Source organism: Nannospalax galili, unplaced genomic scaffold (genome assembly GCF_000622305.1).
Source record: "Nannospalax galili isolate Female #2095 unplaced genomic scaffold, S.galili_v1.0 scaffold161, whole genome shotgun sequence".
Classification (NCBI taxonomy): Eukaryota; Metazoa; Chordata; class Mammalia; order Rodentia; family Spalacidae; genus Nannospalax; species Nannospalax galili.
In genome coordinates, this window is record NW_008348586.1 from 1,148,004 (window position 1) to 1,163,859 (window position 15,856).

The 15,856-nt window shown below is 39.7% G+C and overlaps 1 protein-coding gene across 1 annotated transcript in view; it reads left to right on the plus strand.

Annotated features, from left to right (window-relative positions):
- The window catches only part of Slf2 (SMC5-SMC6 complex localization factor 2), a 60,380-nt gene that overhangs the window by 19,971 nt on the left and 24,553 nt on the right, over positions 1-15,856 (plus strand). Inside the window, exons 9-11 of the mRNA XM_008845563.3 lie at positions 1,519-1,621; positions 7,273-7,348; positions 8,511-8,652. Coding sequence (XP_008843785.1) covers positions 1,519-1,621; positions 7,273-7,348; positions 8,511-8,652 — 321 coding nt within the window. The remainder of the gene's footprint in view (positions 1-1,518; positions 1,622-7,272; positions 7,349-8,510; positions 8,653-15,856) is intronic.

Genomic DNA, 15,856 nt, shown 5'->3' on the forward strand with positions numbered 1-15,856 from the left:
CTCAGCAATCAAGGACATGCCCCATGGACATGGCCACAGGCCAGTCCAATGAAGGTAATTCCCCAATTGAGGCTCCTTCAACCCAAGTGTGTCAAGTTGACACTAAAGCTATCCAGCACAAATAATAATAAATTTTAAAAACAAAAGCATTGAAAAAGGATTTCTAATCAATATAATCTAAAATTTTAATTTCTGTTCTGACCTATATAATTTCCTCATCTTTTATTACTACTGTTCTTTGTGTTTTCGTAGTTATATGAAGCAGTTTAAGAGTCATTGAACACATCATGTGCATTTATTTTTTTGTTTTTTTATTGTTTACAATGCTAGAAGTAAAACCCAGGGCCTGGTACACCATATACCTTTACCAAGTGGGATTAGATCAATTTGTATGGCTGGGAATATATCACAGTTGCTAGAGTGCTTGCCTAGCATGCACAGGGCCCTAGATTTGATCCTTGGCATGTAAAGCAGAAATAGTAGTGCATGCCTGTAATCCCAGCACTTGTAAGGTAGAGGCAAAAGATCAGAAGGTCAAAGTCATCTGCAACTACATTGCAAATCTGAGGCTTGCCTGGGTGCCATGAAACCCTATCTCAAAGGGGGAGGGGGAATCTACATGTACAATCCAGGCATAATGCTACATGCCTGTAATCCTAGTACTTAACAGTGGCTGAGCCAGGAAGATTGTAAATTTGGAGTCACCTGGGCTACAAGGAGAGACACTGCCTCAAAAAAATTTACAAAATATTTCCCTAGCACTACATAAGAAAACAGTCAGCACTTAAACAGCAGTGTCAAAATAGCAGGGGCTTAATCAAGAAGTATATGTTTTACAGCCAGGCATGGTGGTGCACACCTTTAATCCCAGCATTTGGGAGGCAGAGGCAGGCAGATCTCTGTGAGTTCAATGCCAGTCTGGTCTACATAGCAAGTTCCAGGCCAGCTGGGGCTATAGGGTTTTGTGTTTAGATTCCCAGAAAGCACATACAACTTGTGCTTAATTTCTTCTTGTGACTAATTGGGTAGAATTCAATCAGCATGACCACATACAGCAACAAGTGATTTTTGCCGAGCTAAAAAAAAAAATCAGAATTTAGTTACCATGAAAAAGACAAAAGTAGATATTGAGGTGGCTGGTTCATGTGATGCCTGTTTCCAGTGCCTAGGCTAGGGTGATGCTCATCGGTGCATGGTGTTTCAGGTCTTTAATTTTGGTGCTGAGTTTTATGAATATCATCCCTAAACTGTCAGAAGCATATGTCCTGAGACTTGATAGACTCAACACTGCACAAATATACCTTTGTATGTGAAGCCTAGCCAATAGATTGAATCAGCTATAGGCCATCTGTTGAAATTTTTTATGTCTAACCCATTCCATGTTGGTGTTGAGTCCTCCATTGACTGAGAGTAGTTTATATGCTTCTTGCTCTGGTTGCTCTGGTTATATCGGATGTGGTTATGGTAGAAGTGTTTTTTTGCTCTGGAGGTAACAAGTCACTGGTTTTATTTTTTCAGATCAGGAAAAACAGATCAGATTTTTTTGACAACACAAGGCTTCCTTACCTCTGCATACCACTATGTCCAGTGTCCTGTACCTGTGTTAAAGTGGCTGTTTCGGGTAAGAGAAACATTTGCGAGTTATAATTGGTTACTGTATTTACTTTTCAGAAACAAACTTTTAGGGTCTAACAAGATGGCTCAGTCAGTGGTAAAGGCCCTTGCTGCCAAGCCCAATTACCTGAACTCAGTCCCCAGGACCCACATGGTGGAACGAGAGAACTACCTCCAGAAAGTTGTCCTCTGACCTCCATGCATGTCTCTCTCTCTCTCTCTCTCTCTCTCTCTCTCTCTCTCTCTCTCTCTCTGAATAAATAAATATTGTTTTTTTGGACTTTGGGAAAAAAATAATCTAGCATATCAAATCCGTGATTTCAGCACTTGGGAGGCAGAGGCAGGTAGAATTTTGAGTTTGAGGCTAACCTGACCTACATAGCAATTTCCAGGATAGAAATTCAGGATAGTCAACATTTTACATATTTAGACATTTTATCACACTGGTGACTATTATGAGCATTTTTACAAGAAATCTTCTAAATTGTTTTTTAAATGTGTATTTGCCTAAATGTAACTTATGTACGATGCCTGCAGCAGTCAGAAGAGGGTTTGGATTCCCTAAAACTGGATGGTTAGCTGTCATGTGAATCCTAGGAACAGAATCCAGGTCTTCATCAAGAGCATCCAGTGCTCTTAACTACTGAGCCGTGGCACCATCCCCAGAATTGTCTAAATCTTGCAAAGTATGTGCATGTGTCTGTGTGTGGGTTATGTAATGTGCCCAAGGGGGCCAAAGACATCCCCCTGGAACTGGAGTTAATATGTGGTTGTGAGCCACCTGATGTGGGGTGCTGTGAACTGAACTTGGGTTTTCTGAAAGAGCAGTACTCAACTACTGAGCCATCTCTGCAGTTCCCATATATATTTATGTAAACCCAACTTGAGTATTTCTCTTCCCTATTCATATTTAGCACTTAAATCCACTTACATATCTTCCTTTTTGTTTTAAGTATTATCACAGATTTTTATATAGTATCTTGGTGTTCTTTAGATACTTTGGACCTTATGGCAGAAAACATCATGGATATACAGGCTTATTGCTCTTGATATACCTTCAAGAAGACACTAATTTAGGACTAAGTAAGGTGTATGTTGGCAGAGGGGAGGCCATGGAGAGGGCTTTTAGTGGGACACTAAGTTCTCTGTTAACAAGTTGAAAAGTAATGCCCAGTTAAGTTAGAATTATCCTCCTCCCATAGACAGGATTCATGTCAAGTTTTTCTAGGGTATTAGAGTGTTCTACTTTAATAAAATCCCAAATGTATAGAAAATACACACTAAGAGTCGAGAATTTGTAAAATGATCTTTTATACTATACAAAACTTTGCCCTGTAGGCAGGGAGGTTGCTCAGTGAGTAAAGTGCTAACTTCTCAAGCATGAGACCAGGTTGGTCTTGAACTCACAGAGATCTGCCTGTCTCTATCTCCCAAGAGCTGAGATTAAAGGCCTGTGCCACCACACCTGGCTTGTTGTTTGTGTTTTTAGTAGGAGGTAGGTGGTGAGGTTTCTTTTAGGGTGAGAACTGACAAAAGGACCAGTATGGGTTCCCTCCCCTACCTACAAAATAAAGGGACATCAGCTCCAGATAAGGTCTTTCTTACAGCAGTTTTTAATGAGACTCTTGCTGTCAAAAAATGGATGGAATGAGCCTTGCTGTTGAGAGAACTTTTTAGACAATGGCAGGTAATGGAAAGAGCACAGGAATTTACCTGCAACGGTTAAACGAGCTTACTGCTTGGACCCTAGTAATTAGTTTTCAACAGTCCTAATTAAAATCAAATTTTCCCTCCCTGTGGTTTTAATATAATGGTACTAATTACCTTTTCTATCACTGCCTGCAGTGAGCCTCATCTGTCTTTCAAGTTATTTTCAGATGATCCTCATCCTTCCACTGTTAAGCATTCTTCAGTCCCATTACAGTCTTGATAGTCTTTCTGAACAACCTTTAGCTTACTGTGTTTTACCTCCCCTCATAAGTACACATATGTTCCAGATAAATTCTGTCTGCTCAGCAGTTTTCAGCCATACTTTTACCCATTAATCTTACCTACATACTCATATTCATTATAATTCAAAATTTAGTTTGCAATTATGCAAATCCTAATTATACATGTCTTAAATTTGCAGGTAAGACTGCATTTTCTTTTTTTGGGCGGGGGGGGGGTCTTTCTCCCTGTAGCCCTGGCTGACCTGGAACTCACTCACTATGTAGACCAGGTGGCCTTGAACTCACAGAGATCCACCTGCCTCTGCCTCCTGAGTGCTGGACTGAATTTTTCCAAATTATTTTTTATCTTGTTGATGTGGGCCTATCATAAATACAAGCATATCTTCATCTAAGCAGGTTTTTCTTAAAGATTTGTTTTTATTTATGTATTTGTATCTGAGTATGTACCATGTGTATGCAGGTGCCGTCTAGCCAGAAGAGGACATTGGATCCCCTGGAGCTGGAATTACAGATGGCTATGAGCCACCCAGCATGGGTCCTAGAAACTGAAGCCAGGTCCTCTCCTTGAGCAGCAAGCACTCCTAACCACTGAGACATCCCTCCAAGCCCCATCTAAGCAGATTTTTATGCTCTTCAAATTCATTCATAGAAAGCCATGCTAATACTTATTTGTTTGTATAAGACACATTGTCTTATATCTACTTTGTGATTCCATTACTATTATAGTTAGAGGGGCTTTACCAATCTCTTTTTCTTTCTTTTTTTTTTTTTTTTGCAGAGTAATCTATATTGATTTTAGTGTTATAGTCCTAACTTTATTGGATTTTTGGAGACAAGACCACTGTGTAACCCAGGCTGGCCTAGAACTCAAAGTTCATCCTGCCTCACCCTATGAAACCACCATACTTTACCTAACTACTATTTTTTTGTAATTTGATAAATATAATAAAAATGAACTGGACATGGTGATGTACACCTCTAAACCCATCACTCAAGAAACAGAAGCAAGAAGATCTAAACTTCAAGGCTACTCTATGCTACTTAAAGAATTTTAAACCAGTCTGAGCTACATTGTGAGATTCTGTCTTAAAAAAGAAAATTAAAAATATTTGACTAATTTTTACCATGCATGCCCAAATTTAGACCAGAAAGAGTTTACTACTTTTTTTTTTTTTTTTTTACCATTTTCAGAGGGAAGTTATGCTTTATTATGTAAAATTCAAAATTTAAAAAGCAGGCTAGGGCTGAAGAGATGGTTAAGTGATTAAGAGCAAGTGTACTGATCTTTCAGAGAACCAGAGTTCAGTTTCCAGCACCCATTTCAGGTGTCTTACAACCACCTGTAACTCCAGTTCTAGGATAATTTATAGCCCACCCTCCAAGGGGAACCACACTCACATGCATATACAGTCACACACATATGCATCATTTAAAATAATAAATTTTTTTTTTTTAAGCAGGGGGGCTGGAGGGATGGCTCAACAGTTAGGAATACTGGTTACTCTAGCAGAGGACCCAGGTAGTTCCCAGCACCCACATGGTGACTAACAACCATTCATACTCCAGTTCCAAGGGATCTGACACCCTCTTCTGGCTTCCATGGATACTGCACACATGTGATGTACTTACATGCATGTGAAACACACACATAAAAATAGTTTGTTTTTTTTTTAAAGCGGGCTAAATTCATGTCAAGTCAATTTCCAGCTGTTTGTTTGTAATATAGTCAATATTTTCTAGGTTTTTGTCTGCATACAGAAATTAACTATGGTGAGGCTAGGGATATGACTCAGTTGGTAAAGTGCTTTCCTGGCTTGCATGAAGCCATGTTTTGATCCCCAGCACTGCATACATCAAACATAGTGGCATATGCCTATAATTCAAGCACATAGGAAGTAGAGGCAAGAGGATCAGGATTTCAAGGTTGTCCTTAGGTCCATAGAGAGCTTGAGGCCAGCCTGTACTATATGAGACCCTGTCTCAAAAAAATTACTATGGACCAGGTTTGGTTATATAGCAAATTTAAGGCCAACCTGTACTGCATAAGACCCTATCTCAAGCCCCAATTTAAAATGTTTATATTATTTGTCTATCTGTAACTTTACAGTTACAGTTTGATTTGGTTTTCGTCTAAGTACACAAACGTGTGTGCTTGAATATGAAGGCCTTCCTTGAGTGTTGTTTCTTAGGAGCCATCTACCTTGTTCTTTAAGATGAGATCTCTCATTGGTATGAAGCTTTCTAAGTAGGCTAGACTTGCTGACCAGCAAGCCCCAGGGAATTGCCTGTCTCTACTTCACTAGAGCCAGAACTGCAAGCATGTCATAACATCGTAACTGATTTCTTTTAATATAGGTTCTAGAGATTGAACTCGGGTCCTCATCTTGTAAAGAACAAGTGCTTTACCTGTGATTTTATTTTTGCCTATAATGTAATCATCCTGGGAACTGTCTTTTCCTTTGTGTATATTTGGGTTTTTTTGGAGGCTTAGGTGGGGTTACAAGGGATGTATGTCATGTGTAGATGGAAGGTTGACATTGGATGCCTTCCTCAGTTGCTCTCCACCTTTTTTTTTAAATGTGTATGCATGTTTTATCTGTATGTGTGCCAGTGCATCCCATGTGTGCAGTGCTGATGGGAGCCAAAAGAAAGCAACAGACTCCCCCACCCCTTAAACTGGAATTACAGATGATTCTTAGCCACCATGTGGGTGATGGGAACTGAACCTGGGTGCTGTACAAGGGCTCTTAACCCCTGAGCTGTATCTCTAGCCCTTCCACCTTATTTTTTTTGAGGCAGGGTCTCTCACTGAACCTGGAGCTCACTCATTGGGCTAGACTGGCTGGCCAGTAAGCTCCAGGGATGCAAACCACTATATCTGACTTTTTTTGGGGTGCTGGGGATCCAACTCAGGTACTCACTCTTGTGCACCAAACATTCTACCATCTGAGTCAAACACTCTACCAACTGAGTCATCTTGCCAGCTTTACCTTTATGCTTTTTAGTTCCATATCATGATATATCCCAGAAAAGTAGTTTTTTTATAGTTTGAAGTATTAATATTTGATTACAAATAGAAGTTGAGGATGGGGGCACAAAAACAAATAAATAGCCAAGAAGCTTGGTAGAATGGAAAGAGCCCTGTCTTCAAAGTCAGGCCTATGCCTATATTTCAGATCTATCTCTTCTGTGTGTCTGTAATGTGTCACATAGGGCAAGGTATTTAATCTCTTTTGAGCCTGTTTGCTTGTAAGTATACTGAAGACCCTTCATGATGCTACTGTGTGAAGTTAAATGTACATGAAGCATTGTTGGAACTGCATCTGCCAAGCTGGCTTCAAACTTAGTCTTCCTGCCTCCACCTCCCAAGTAGCATGGATTGGAAACCTGCTTTACTTCATCAGGCTTGAATAACTTTATACAGGGGCTAGAGAGGTGACTCCGCAGGTAAAAGCACTGACTGCTCTTGCAAAGGACCTGGGTCTAGCCACATGGTGGCTAACAACCATCTGTATCTCCAGTTCCATGGGATCCAACTTTCCCTCTTCTGACTTCTGCAGGCATTGTGCACACATGTGCTTACATGCATGCAGACAATGCATTCATATACATAAAAATATTTTGTTAAAAATAACTTAACATGGACTTAGCACATACTAAATGTGTTTTTTCTTTCTAATACTTGTCATTTCTTTACTTTGGACAGATGATGTCAGTTCATACAAATTGTATTGTGTCGGTGCAGATTTTAAGTACATTGATGGAAATAACCATTAGAAATGGTGAGTACATGAATGACTATGATTTGTAGTATTATGCTTATTACATGATCTCTTTCATATTACTAAATATTAGACTTTGTATTTTTGTTTTTATTTGTTCGGTGGTACTATCTATGCTAGACAGCCACTCTGCTACACCTATATCCCTAAGTCCAAAAAATTTTTTGTGATCCTACATCTTTAATAATAAAATGAAACATCAATCAAAATTAAGTGTCTGTTTTTCTACTTGTATTAGAAAAAACGTTTCAGAGCCAGGCATGGTGGGGCACACCTTTAATCCCAGCACTGTGAATTCAAGGCCAGCCTGGTCTACACAGGGCTACAGGGAGACCCTGTCTCAAAAAAAAAAAAGAAAAAAGATTTCAGATCTTACAGGTAATAACCCTTACCTAATATTTAACAAGTCATGGGATGTTTTATAAAGTAAGTGGAAATAGAATTTTGTTTAATTAGCCCACTTTATTTTACTTATTTTTGACACATGGTCTCAAGTAGCACAGGCTATCCTCAAACTAAGTATATAACCCAGGCTGGCCTTGAATTCCTCATCCTCCTACCTCAGCCTCCTGAGTACCAGGATTACAGGCATGTACCACCAGACCCAACTTGTGAATGAACAATAGTATTTGTATTAAGGTGGATTGAAACTATCTATTGTAAAAGTGTGACTGTTGCTTTCTCACCTTTGAGAGCCTTTGTCATAAAAGCAGCATTGTGATTTACCCAATCATTTGGCTGACTGAGGGATTAAGACTACAAGGGCACTAAAGATGATAAAGCCTTCCAGTTTTACTTCCTTTTGAGTTAACATTCTTTCAAGGATCTCAGATACTTTCTTTATATCAATTAGTTCATATTTAATTTGAAAATTTGCAGTACATATGATCGTTCTATTATATAGTTAACTTACCATTAGCTGTTATCATTTCTGTGACATTATTGCTCTAAAAGCCAGACATAGTGGAATGTGCCTGTCTGTAATCCCAGTGCTTGAGAGTCTGAAACAAGATCTAGAGTTTGAGGACAGCCTAGGCTACATAGTGAAAACTGTCTCCAAAAATATTATTGTAATAATCTGTTTTACAGACAGGCTATCACTTTACAAATGTGGGTTATTGTACTGGTGGTTTGAAATAAAATAATTTCTTTTGTTAACCAGATACTTTCAGTGACTCACCAATTTGGCCCTGGATCCCATCATTGTCTGATATAGCAGCTGTGTTTTTCAACATGGGGATTGGTTTTAGATCTTTGTTTCCTCTGGAGACTCTTCAGCCAGACTTCAATGAAGATAATCTAATGTAAGTTTTCTTTTCATAGTAAATACCAAGCAGATCATTTTAAATGATTTCCATTTATTGTCATTACAACTGATTTAATAAGTTCGGCATTCACTCTTGACTTTGAAAAACCCAAAGTTGAAATCAATCTTAAAATACATACATTCGCCTTAATCTAAAAGCCATCATCATAGTGAGCAGGGAAATAATGAGAAACATTCCTCAGTATTATTTAGCATTGTTTGCTGAGCTGGCAAGAGGGCTCATTGAGAAAAAGTGCTTTCCAGGCAAGCTTGATGACTTTAGTTCTATCTCTGGAACACAAAGTAGAAGGTGATAACTGACTCCTGAAAGTTGTCCTCTGACCTCCATACAGGCACATGGCATCCCAGCACTTAGAAGGCAGATGTAGGTGGGTCTCTGAGTACGAGGCCAGCCTCATCTATGTAGCAAGTTCCAGGTCAGCTGGGGCTACAGGGAGACCCTGTCTCAAAAACAAAACAAAACAAAAAAATTACTAAAAGCCAAAAGATTATAATAAATGGAAAACCTACTGTGTTTTCAGACATGGAAATTTAACATCATAAGTATTCAGATCCTAGTATCAAATGCCAGCAGGATTCTGGGGGTGAGGGGGTGGTAAGAAGTTGGGACCATACAAATGATTCTAAATTCATAGGAAAAATAAATAATATCTAGAAAAATTATGAGACAAAACTGGCCTCAGTAGATTTAAAAAAAAAAAAAAAAGGATGGTGTAAGTGAGAAAAACAAGTTTGACCAGTGGTAGAAGCTGAAGAGTCCCAAATATAGATCTGTACTTACTGTGCTAAAGGTGAAAAGTAGGAATGGGAACTATTCAGTGTCCGGTATTCTCCAGTGTCTGCAAAAATCTGTAGCCATTTGGGGGGGCGGGGGCACTCACACCTTAAATTTACAAAGCAAAGATTTCAGTTCATACAATGAAAATATAGAACAAGCTGGATATGGTGGTGTAAAACTTTAATCCCAGCACTCAAGTGGAGGCAAGCATATCTCTTTGAGATCGAGGTTAGCCAGGGCTACGTAGTAAAACTCTGTCTCAAAAAAAAAAAAGAAAGAAAAAAAAATCAGAAGAGGAGAAAATTGTTTTTATATATATTAATATCCTCCCATAAAAAGAAATACTAATTTGATCATATTTTTGAAATCTTCATGGCCATAGTCATTGTAAGTAAAGTCAAAGAAAAACTTCAAAATGGGGCGAAGAAGAAACTGTGTACGTAAGTGAGAGCAAGAGCACACGCCCCATCATAGACGAGGGCTTGATTTCTGCTCAGTAAGATAAACATAAAAACTTACAGGATAGAAAAAAGAAATGAGAAAAAATTGATCACAGAAAAAGAATGAAAAGCAATTCTTGAATAGTACAAGAACATACTCAACTCAGCTTTTAAGGAAAGTGCGATCATAACTTGGTTTCCAAAACCAAATTCTTCATTTCTGAAGTTCTTTTTGCACCCTAGATTGGATCCCTTGTTACTTAGATGGCTGTTTATGTCTGAAAATATGTTGGATAGCAAATTTTTAGGCATTATGGTCTAATAATTTAAATAGAAATAATGTCTTCCTAATCCTTCCAAAAACTTCTAACAATTTCCCTGATAATAGAATATTTTTACTGTGTGTGTGTGTGTAGCCCTGGCTGACCTGGAACTCTGTGTAGACCAGGCTGACATGGAACTCACAGAGATCTGCCTTCCTCTACCTCCTGAGTGCTAGGATTAAAGGCATGCACCACCACATCTGGCCCAATTATATTACTTTTGGGGTGGGTTAGGGATGTTCTGGGGGAGGGGGTTTGTTTGTTTTTTGTGTTTGTTTTTGAGACAGGGTCTCCCTGTAGCACCAGCTGGGTTGGAACTTGATATGTAAGCCAGGCTGGCTTAGATCTCACAGAGATCTTCCTGCCTCTGCCTCTCAAGTGCTGAGATTAAAGGCTTGCACCACCATGCCCGGCTCCAAGTACATTACTTGTAATGAAGTCACTAGCATATGGTAGTCTTATGTTATGTTTTATGCGATGGATTTGAGTTTTTATTCCTTATAGTAAGCATACACAGCTGTAGAATAACAAAGTAAAGAGATATAATTGCATTAATACAAAAATGCAGATAGTGTTTAGCAAAATAATTTTGCGGCTTACCATTGCCCTATCAGGTTTAGTAATTTAGACAGTAGGGCATAATTGTTAGTGAGGGTATGAACAGGTAAGCAAGCATGAAGTGGTCAAGAAATGAGTGCAGTGTAATGAAATGCCTGAGTTTTAAACAAACAGCATGGCTGTGGGTCTGGATCCGGTTGAACTATGATCCCAGCTCACTCTTTTTCTTTTTTTTTCTTTTTTTTTGTCTTTTTGAGACAATGTCTCCCTGTAGCCCCAGCTGGCTTAGATCGCTAGCTATGTAGACCAGGCTAGCCTTGAACTCATAAAGATCTGCCTGCCTCTGCCTTCTGAGTGCTGGAATTAAAGACATGTGCCACCACACCCAGCCTCCTAACATCATCTTAATTCAGATCCTCTTTAGATGCCTAGCCTTCCAAATTATTTTTTTCTAGCATCTTTCTACTCTAAGATACTCATCATTGTTGGGAGATCTCTCTGCTCTTTGCATCATGTATTTAAGAATTTATAGTTCTACTAATCTATTTTTCCCTATTCTTTTTCTTCTCTCAGCAAGATTCTCTATTTCTTTAGTCAAAGCTCAGACTGAGGTCCTCTAGCCTAAAACTCCTAAAAATCTATGTTGTACTGGGCCTCTGACCTGTTTTCTATTTTGTTCTTTAGCCTTTTGTTCTTACCAAATTGATCTATTATTTCTTCATATCACTATATCACAGTTGGGAGACCTTATACAGTGCTTGCTGTGTGCCAGAAACTGTTCTGAGAGTTTGGCATAGTGCCTCAATAATAGTAAATGCAAATAGTAGTAGTAATTTATTCCCATTTTACAAGTGAGTCAGGCACAGAAAGATTGAGTAATTTGCCCAAGGTTATACAGCTAGAGGGACAAAGCACTATTAAGCTGCTATTTGTAAAAACAAAGTTTTGCTGAATGTGGTGGTTCATACCTGTGATCCCAGCATTTGAGAGGCTAATGCAGATGGATTGCTGTGAGGTCAAGGTTAGCTTAGGATAAATTGTGATTTGCAGGCCAGCCATGGCTACAGAATGACCCTGGTTTTGGGTTTTATTTTTGTTTGGTTGGTTTTTTAATTAATTAATTAATTTTTTAATATCTTATTTATTATTTTTATTTTATGTGTATGAGTGTATTGGCTGCATTTATGTGAGTGCACCCGTGTCGTGCAATGCCTGAGGAGGTCAGAAGAGGCTATCAGATCCCCTCAGACTGGAGTTAGGGACAGTTGTTAGCTGCCATGTGGGTGCTAGGATTCGAACCTGGGTCTTCTGCAAGAACAACCAGTGTTCTTAAATGCTGAGCCATCTCTCCAGCCCCTGGGTTTTGTTTTTAATTAAAGGGCAGGGGGAGTGCCTCTAATCCAAGTATGTGAGAGGATGAAGCAGAAGGATCACCACAAGTTAGAGGCTAGTCTGGGCTACACAGTGATTCCAGGCTAGCCTGAACTGCAGAGTAAGACTGTCTTATAAATAAACTTCCAGAGCTCCAAGAACATTGCAGAGGAGGGGATGGAAAGAATCTGAGAACCAGAGGTTGGGAAGGAGTTCTATGAAATGCTGCCTTCTGGGTATGTCATGGTTGTTGAACCTATGAATTCACAGCAGTGGTTGTTACCTGCACAAGACCAGGCCCATTAACATTCCATCATGAATGGGGGAGGGGCTTATGAGGAAACCTCCCCCCTTGCCATATGCAACCAGTGACTGCTAACAGAGGGGAGTCATAGTCCCCACTGGTGTAGCCACTGGAAACTTAATCCTTCCCCAAGTAAATAAACCCCTGCTCATGCTCATGCTAGTAGCCATAATTAAATGTAGTGGGGCACAAAAGAAAAACTTCACACATAGTTGTGGAAGTATCTCCAAGGTATATTGCTAAGAGAATAAAGGAAGGTACACAATAATACTATTTGTATTAAGATGGCTACAGAGGGGAAATTGGTAAAAGATTAAAAACAAACTTTATTCTGACACCAGATATATGGGTTTTCCAAGAACTGTAATTCTCCAAATCTCTGTGAACCACAACTATATGTTCTATGGTTTGATTCAATTCTGACACTACCAGAGTTAGTGTAGATGCGAAGGTAAGGGCTTAGTTCCACAAGACTGCCCATACCACATATAAACCAGTCACAACTCTGGACCTTCCATACCTGTGACCAACCAACTATAAATTGAAAAATCCTGCAATCAATCCCCTCTTCAGGTTCAGTAGTTGCAGTGGTCTGAATAGAATGTCTCCCATAGGCACCAGGTATTTGGACATTTTTGTTCCCAGTTGGTGGCACTGTTTTGGGAGGTCTTAAAGGTGTGGCTATGCTAGAGGAAGCATGTAACTGGGGGCAGCGGGCCTAGAGAGTTCTTAAGCCTTGCCAGATCTCCAGTCATGCTCTTACTTCCTGTGCCTGCTTGAAGATGTGAGAGCTTAGCTTCCGCTCCTCCTCCAGCCACCTCTGCCGCACATGCCTCCCCACCAGGATGGACTCTTGCCCCTTGGAACCGTAAGCTCAAATAAATTCTTCCTTTTATAAGTTGCTTTGGTCAGTGTTTCTATCACAGCAACAGAAAAGTAACTAATACAGTAGTCTTTGAGAATAGCACACAAAACAGAAAAAGTTTTCTTTCTTTTTTTTTTTTTTAAACCAGTTTATATAGAGGGTACATTCAAGAACAGCCAAACAGAAAAGATGTCTAGGGCAAAGTATGAAGTTGGGTGTACCACGGAGTTACCATGCCCTCTCCTGTGTGCATCATTCTCTCTTCAGAAGGTCTCATAACTTGGGGGAGGGAAGAGGAGAAGAGGGAGTGTGTGCGTATACCTGTGTAGACCAGAGGTCAACTTCAGGTGTATTCTTTAATTCTTCACTTTATTTATTAAGACAGGGTCTCTCACTAATTCTGGAGCTTGCTAGTTTGGCTAAACTGGCTCCTCCTGTTGCCATCGAACCCAGCATTTTCTTATGTGGGTAGTGGGAATTGAACTCAGGTCCTCATGTTTGCATAGCAACCACTTTACCAACTAAGCCAACTCCCAACACACCCTTGGAGCTCTTAAACTTATAGAGATTTTATTACACAAGGATGATATATTAAAACATGGCTATTTGATGATTAATTTGATCTCTAGACCCTCTGGGTAGAACAAGTTCCAACTCTAATCATAGGTTAATTACTGTGTCAAGTCACCTCCTTTGCATGAACTCAGGTAAAGTTGAAGGGAGCTTACTAAAAATAACGGAAGAGGCTGCACCTGCCCTGCCATTCAAAAGTTCCAAAAGTTCTAGGGTTCTGTGTCTGGGAACAAAGACCAAATGTATGCCTCCTACCACAAAAGGTTGTATGTTCAGGTTTGTTTATGCATAAAATGCTTGTAGAATGAAGAACTACAACTAGTAGCACCTGTGGGCCGAGAAATTCGGTGGCTGAAAGGAGCCAGGGTGAGAAGACAATTCTTTTGATAGGTTTTGATTTTTTTTCAGATCCAAATGAAATTTTTTTTAAGTTGAAAAAACTATGTCTTTTAAAAGCCAAGTTCAGAAATTGGAGAGATGATTCAGTGGTTAAGAGCACCTACTGTTCTTGCAGAGTACCCGAATTCAGTCCCCAGTAGCCATGTCAAGTGACTCATAAACACCTTTAATTCCAGCTCCAAGAGATCCAGTGCCCTCTTCTGGATTCTGCAGACACTGCACTCACATGCACAAACCCACACATAAACACATACACACATAATTAAAAATAAAACCTTTAGGGGCTGGAGAGGTGGCTCAGCAGTTAAAAACACTGGTTGTTCTTGCAGAAGACCCGGGTTTGAATCCCAGCACCCACATGACAGCTAACAACTGTTCGTAACTCCAGTCCCAGGGGATCGACAGCATCTTCTGACCTACGCAGACATTGCACAACACAGGTGTACTTACCTACATGCAGGCAATACACGCATACACATAAAATAAAAACAATTTTAAAATTTAAAAAATAAATAAAAATTCTTTAAAAAATAAAAGTAAATAAATAAAAGCCAAGTTAATGCACCTCCTCTTCCATGAACCTTTACTAATAATACCAACCAGAATTCAAATGCTTAGAATTGGTATGTGTGGGTTGTATTATGTATATGGTACATGCACAAGTGTACAGGTGCCCACTCCCCTGTGTGCCTGAGTGCAGTGCCTAAAGAGACCAGAGGTGTTAGATCCCCTGGGGCTGGAGTTACAGGCTGTTATGAGCCACCCATTCATTGTAGGTGCTGAGAATCAAATTCGGGTCCTCTGCAAGAGCAGTACACACTCTTAACCACTGAGCCATCTCTCTTCTTTATTGTTAGGACCACCTCCTACAATAGCTTTCTGACACCAAGAACATAGAGGAAAGTAACAGGTTCAAAGGACCACTAGTACATCAAGATCAAAATCATATTAATAAACAAGGCATGGTGGTGGCTGTAATCCCAGCACTCTGGAGACTGAGTATCACAAGGAGATCAAGGCCTGCCTGGGCTACGCAGTAAGATCTTGCTAGAGAGTAGTGTTTACCTGCAGTTGGGAATAACAAATTAACTTGGATCTGGCATGAAAGGACTTCAAGCAATATGTTCCATTTCTTGTTTTCAATAATAGAAACAGTAGAATACATTCCTTTTATTGTTTGTAAATTATTACTTAATAAAACATCATTTTGAGGCTGGAGAGATGGCTCAGCAGTTAATCTTGTTGCTCTTGACGAGGATGGGATTAAGTTTCTAACACCTACATGGTGGCTCACAACTGCCTGTAACTCTTTACTCCAGGGGACCAAATGTCCTTTTCTGGCCTCCATGGGCATCCACACACGTGTACAGACAAACACACATATAAATAAAAATAAATCTTTTTTTAAAAAAAATATAAGAACAGATACTGCACCCACGTGGCAGCTAACAGCTGTCCGTAACTCCAGTCCCAGGGGATCCGACAGCCTCTTCTGACCTCCGCAGGCATTGCACGACATGGGTGCACTTACCTACATGCAGGCAATACACGCATACACATAAAATAATAA